This window comes from Heloderma suspectum, chromosome 1 (assembly GCF_057233095.1).
Source record: "Heloderma suspectum isolate Gila_16-S chromosome 1, 16-S_ref, whole genome shotgun sequence".
Taxonomy (NCBI): Eukaryota; Metazoa; Chordata; class Lepidosauria; order Squamata; family Helodermatidae; genus Heloderma; species Heloderma suspectum.
In genome coordinates, this window is record NC_139458.1 from 25,797,907 (window position 1) to 25,804,494 (window position 6,588).

General features: G+C 43.2%; 1 protein-coding gene across 2 annotated transcripts in view; it reads left to right on the top strand.

Annotated features, from left to right (window-relative positions):
• WARS1 (tryptophanyl-tRNA synthetase 1) overlaps window positions 1-6,588 on the top strand; it is a 37,159-nt gene that overhangs the window by 26,382 nt on the left and 4,189 nt on the right. For both annotated transcript variants that reach the window (XM_084838714.1, XM_084838706.1), the window contains exon 10: window positions 5,018-5,158. In XM_084838714.1, coding sequence (XP_084694840.1) covers window positions 5,018-5,158 — 141 coding nt within the window. The remainder of the gene's footprint in view (window positions 1-5,017; window positions 5,159-6,588) is intronic.

The following is a 6,588-nucleotide window of genomic DNA, read 5'->3' on the forward strand; positions in this document are numbered from 1 at the left end:
TTTTTGCCTGGAATTTACCTCCGATGTTTCTAATTTTCTGGAAGAGGTCTCTTGTCCTTCCTATTCTATTATCTTCTTCCGCTTCCGCACATTGCTTGTTGAAAAATAATTCCTTATCTCTTCTGGCTAACCTCTGGAATTTTGTATTTAATTGAGCATATCTCCCCCGATCACTGTTGCCTTTTGCTTTCCTTCTTTCTTGGGCTGCTTCCAGTGTCTCAGCAGACAGCCATCTTGCCTTCTTGGTTTTCTTTTTCTTTGGGACGTTTTTTGTTGCCGCCTCCTGAACAATGTTGCGAACTTCTGTCCATAGTTCTTCCGGGACCTTATCTACTAAATCTAGTCCCTTAAATCTATTCTTCACCTCCACTGCATATTCATGAGGAATATTAGTGAGCTCATATCTAACTGATCTGTGGGTCTCCCCTATTCTCTTTAATCTGATTCTAAATTGTGCAATAAGAAGTTCATGATCTGAACTACAATCAGCTCCAGGTCTTGTTTTTACCAACTGCATAGATGTCCGCCACCTTTGGCAACAAAGGATGTAGTCAGTCTGATTTCGGTGTCAACCGTCTGGTGAAGTCCATGTATAAAGTCGTCTCTTAGGTTGTTGGAAGAGAGTGTTTGTTATGCACAGTGAGTTGTCTTGACAAAATTCTATCAGCCTATGTCCTGCTTCATTTTGTTCTCCCAGACCAAGCTTGCCTGTAATTCCAGGTGTCGTTTGACTACCCACCTTGGCATTCCAGTCTCCTATAATGAAAATAACATCTTTTGGGGGGCATACTATCCAGTAGGTGCTGCAGATCCTCATAGAACTGATCTACTTCTGCTTCTTCAGCATATGTGGTTGGGGCGTATATTTGGATCACTGTGATGTTAAATGGCTTACGCTGAATTGGAATTGAGATCATTCTGTCATTTTTTGGATTGTATCCAAGCACTGCTTTAGCCACTTTATTATTAATTATGAAGGCTACTCCATTTCTTCTGTGGTCCTCTTGTCCACAGTAGTAGATCTGGTGGTCATGTGATGTGAAGTGGCCCATTCCAGTCCATTTCAGTTCACTGACACCCAAAATGTCTATGTTTAATCTTGACATCTCCCCAATAACCACATCCAATTTGCCCTGGCTCATAGATCTTACATTCCAGGTTCCTATGGTGTGTTGATCTTTAAAACATCAGATTCGTCATTCACCACCAGCACCATCGGCTGCTAGCCATCCTTTCGGCTTTGAGCTAGCTGCGTCATCACATCTGGGGCTAGTTGAACTTATTCTCTGTTCCTCCCCAGTAGCATTTTGACCATCTTCCGACCTGGGAGTCCCATCTTCCGATGGTATACCAACATATCTCTGGTTGTACTGATCCATGTAGTTTTCATGGCAAGAATACTGGGGTGGGTTGCCGTTTCCTTCCCCAGGGATCGTATTTAGTCTGACCTCTCTGCCATGACCTTCCCGTCCGCGGCTAGACTGCCAAAATTGGCTGTCTAGCTGCAAATGCAGGGCGGCTGAAGCATGGAGGGGATGATCCCCTCCACGCTTCTCCTGCCCTGCATTGGATAGGCGGTCGCCTCCAAGTTTGGAGGCGGCCGCCTGTAGCGGTAGGATTACTCCCTTATTGTCTTTTTCTTTTCATGAGTCCCACAGATTTCTATAAGCGTCTACGAGGTTGTTCCATTCAACTCTTTTTTCATAAAATCTATATATTTTTGCAAATCCTTCTTGTAGGTGTCTCTTTTCTTTATTCCTCTGTGCACTCTTAGCTTCTGTGTCAACTTTTCATTTATTGCTATGTCCCAGATTTTCTTTTTCCACAAAGATATTGTCAGCATCCGGGCTTCCAATTAATTGCAATTAATTGCCTCGCCACTGTCAACAAGAAACCAGTTAATGTTTTTTTCTCTAATCTCTCCATTTTCTTTTACAAACATATTCAGTAAAGCTAATCCTGGTGTTTTACAAATCTCTTGATCAGTAATTCTTTCTATTTCTTGAAATATCTTGTCCTAGAATTTTCTAACCCTCCTACATTCCCACCCCACATGTATTTGAGTACCATTAATTCCACATCCTCTCCAACACTAAGGTGATAGATTCTTATTCATTTTTGCTAACTTCACTGGTGCCAAATACCATGTCTGAACCAACTTTGATCCACCTTCTTTTATTTTGGAGGATATTGCTTGAAAGGGAAAGCTATTTAAAAGCTGTTTCCAGTCTTCTTCCTCTGTCTCCTCATCGCTATCTCTTTCCCATATCTGCTTTATTGTTACATTCCCCCTTATCTCCTGCTGTATCAGAATTTTATATATTTGGGTTATTGTGCCTTTATCGCCTAACTGATCTTTATCTACAGATTTTCCCATTCTGTTAAATCTCTTGTACTTTGCCTTCTTATCCTTCTGATTCTTATAAATTTACTGATTTGCATCCATACTAACCATGACATTCCCATACTTTGTACACAATTCTTCCATATTTCTTATGTTATAGGATTCTGCTGATCATAAACATTTCTCATTTGGGTCAATTTTATTTATTTCAACTTATTTTTCCCCACTGCTTTCCCTTTTGTATCAAACTCTGAATGCACCCAAATCAGCATTAATTGGGAAACCCCTGGCATTAGTTTCTCTTTCCTGAAGTTCCCTGCTTTTAATAATCCTTTTATTGTATTTCAGTTATTTGTTGTTTGTATATTTGTTGTATATATTTGTTATATACTTTTTAATATAAAACATATTTTGTAATTCCTCTTTAATCCCATCAGTTCCCTTTCTATTCCTGTCTCCCTGTTTTCTTGTACAATTTGTGCCAAAACATTCTAAAAATATATATTAAAAAAAAAGCATTCTAAAACTGGCTAATTCTGATCACAGGATCCTTGCACTGCCAGGTAAACTAACAGTAATATTTAATGTACTAAACATCCTGTTTGTTCTTCTGGCAGAGGCCCGGAGCTGACGTAAACGTTAGCCTGGTGATGTCACCTTTTCTAAAAATACATGGTAGGTTTCCATGGCTTTAAAGACTGACACCTTGTGATGTAAATTGGGCTGACAGATCTTATTTCCTATTGACTGCCTCTCTGTGGCACCAGAAATCACTTGCTACGTGGTGACCGTTGCTAGGCAAGCTGTTACAGCCTGTGATCCCACTCTGCTTAGCGGTGAATAGATAGATACGTGAGCCGTTCCCTTGAGCCACTTTTTGAGTAGTGTGTTCCAACATATAGTCTGTGCAGCCTGAAGGGGATCAGACATGGCACTTTGCCAGGATACTATACTGGGTGTGTTGCACTGTGGTATTTGGACAATGAATGAATCACGAAACAAAGGTTTAACAGGACAGAACATGATTCTGAGGCATGTCGTGAAATACCTTCAGGTTACTTCACATGCTGCTGCCACATATATTCTCTCTTGCTGGAAGTTGTTGTTCAGCAGAGAATTCAAGAGCAAGCTTCCCAACATCATGAGATTTTTTTTTTTTTGAAAAAAAAACAGAAATGACAACTTGGTTTCATTTTCAATAACGGGAAAAAATGCATTTCATCGCTGTGGTAGAGGTGCAAAGGGCAATCCCTAAGAATAATCAACTTCTGGCAGAACTTGCAAGTCAAACCATTGGTGATGAAGGAGAATGTGTGACTCAACGGTTTGATCAGAGCTGGATAAACTGTGTTGTTTTTTTTGTTTGGTGGGGCCTCCTTTAAGTTGTGAGATGGGAACCCAGTGTGTTGCATGAAGCTTTTGCAGATCTCCAGTATTTATGAGAACCTCTTTTTAACACACACCTGTTGTCATATTGCCAATGTATCTCTTTGTTTTATTTTGTTTGCAGGATTTATACCCTGGCCTTCAACAGGTTCCAGAGTCAGCTTACCAAAAGTTAAAATTACTATAAAACAGATGTTAAAACACCACAATATAAAAGAGCATTATAAAAACAGTAGGAATAAAAACAAACATAATGCACTGAAAATATTTACATATTTTTGCTTGGTTTCATTCATTCTGCTCATGGCATACTGTGTCTGAGATTGTGTGAATGAGATGGAGAATGATGTATTTGACAATGACATGACATTTGACTTGATGACTCTGGGCTTTTCCATCCCTTTGATTCTAAGAGTTGCTCCATGGCAATCACATCTGAATTTACAGAATTTTCAGGTCCCTCAGAGGGTGAATCTGCAGGATTCACATTCCCCTGACACACCACTAGAGTAAGGGGGAAACTGTGCCAGCTCTGGAGCTGGTATTGATTCCCATTCCAATGGGAGGGAAACTGTGTGTGTGTGTTTTAAAAAGCTCCTAGAAAAAGAAGGAAACTTGCACTACCATCTTCCATTCTGTCAGCATGATCCTGGCAAGGTGCAGGAAAAGGCACTTCCTCCACCTCGAATTCTTCCTCTCCTGCTCTATAGGATTGCTATGTTTTACTTTATATATGCATTGGAGGGAGCAATCCTATGGCCACTAGCAGCTAGACAGCCATAAGATATGTTGTTTTCCAGGAACCGACCTTGGAGCCCATGCTCCGAGGTTGGTTCCCGGAGAACCGACCTCCCCCCAATTCTGCGCTGCCTCCAAGGCAGCACGGAACAGCCCTGTCCTCCACACTTGCAAGAGGAGCGCGGAGTGGCCGAAAAGGGACATGGCTGGGGGCATTCTGGGGCGGGGAGGGCGGAAATGTTTGTATGACACATCCAATGTGTCGTACAGCAGCCCCCACCCCCGCCCCCACGGCTAGACAGCCAAAATCAGCAATCTAGCAGAAAATGCAGGGTGGCTGAAGCATGGAGGAAACAATCCCCTCCGTGCTTCTCCTGCCCTGCATTGGATAGTTCGGAGGGGGCCACCTATCTGAATAGGATTGTGCCCTTAGTAACTTTTCTGTTGAGTATTCAAAGTCACACTCAGCAATTGCAACTAGCTCAGGTTGTACACTGACAAGTGCTACGGAAATTCTTTATAATGTGCTGAAACCCTTGTATCTTTCAGATCAATAAGCACGCGTTCTCCGGTGGCAAAGACACTGTTGAAGAGCACAGGAAGTATGGGGGCAACTGTGACGTCGATGTCTCATACATGTACCTCACCTTCTTCCTTGAAGATGACGACCAACTGGAAAAAATCAAGCAGGTAATTGCTACTTCCTTCGTCCAGGGATGCTTTCCCACCCTGAGAAAAACCCATCGGCAATTACCTTTTTGCAGTTTTCACTCAACACTGTTATTTCCCCTTCCCACTCTCTTATGTCTCCCTCTCCTGGGTCCAACTCCACTGGGACGTCCTTGTGTGCAAGCTCCGGTGAAATAATGGAGGCTGACTAAAAGCTCTAAATTAGATGGTAGCAGAGACAGTAGCTATAAACTGCCTCAGAAGAAACGTGGAGACCCAACAGACAGAAACGTCTCACGCCTTCCTTATAATTTAATCTGCTTGAACTGTTGAATTTCAGGAGCATGGTATCATGCATTCTCTCTCTCTCTTTCCCCCCTTCTCATACACACGCTAATGGACATACAGTCTCTCTCTCTCTCTCATGCACACCCAGAGAGACATGCGTGCACACTCTCACAATTCCAGGCCATCTTTCTTTATGACAAGAGCATTAGGCTTGACCAGGAAGTGATGACTTCTTTAATCACCATTAATCTGCTAACACATGGCTCTTTCCATGAGCAACAGAAGCAGTTTGTATTTCTTAAAAAGCTGCACAACTTGCTGGGTAGAAAAAGATTATACAACATGCTTATCAGTCAGGTGACTTTCTTCAAGCTTTTTTTGTTGCTATCCTTCTTTTTGTTGTTATGTCAGCTCTCCTGCTATCTCCACCTTTTTCGCCTATTCTTAAGAGAGCAGTCCTATGGCCCCTAGACAGTGTCTACGGGGCCACAGGATAGTTCAGATTCCTGGAGACAGCACGCCGTCCTTGGACCCAAGAGTCTGAACTCCCCACCCCCTGCCCATCCTCCTTGTTGCCGACGCAGAGAACTGCACTAGTTGCCTCTCCGGGCTTGCAAAAGCAGCCTTGGAGAGGAGAGAAAGGGGCAGTTCTGTGAGTGGGAAGGGGACTGGGAAAGCGGGGATATGAGCCATGCCCAGCCCTGCCCAGCCTCCTTCCCTCCCCCTCCCCAGAGCCCTAACTAGATGGGTAAAAACACCCATCTAGCAAAAATGCAGAGCAGGAGAAGTGTGGAGGCGAAGATTGCTTCCGCACACCTCCTGCTCTGCATAGGATGCCCGTCAGCCTCTGAGTTTGGAGTCTGACAGGCATCTGGATAGGATTGTGCCCTAAATCACTTGCTCTCTCCTTATTCCCACTCCTCCTAGCCTAGGTGTGAAGTTCCCTCTCTAGTTTGAAGATCTCTCTTCCCATACCCAGGTTCTGCTACCTCTTGAACTCTACTCCATTCATTTCCTTCTCTACTAATCCTAGCCACTTCTTCTCCTCGTCTCTTATTGTCATTATATGTGGGCCCAGGACTCACAGCAACCACTCTGTGGGCCCTCTTGTGGATCCTCCTCCAGGATCACAGGATCTTGATTGAGAGGACTGACACTGAAGT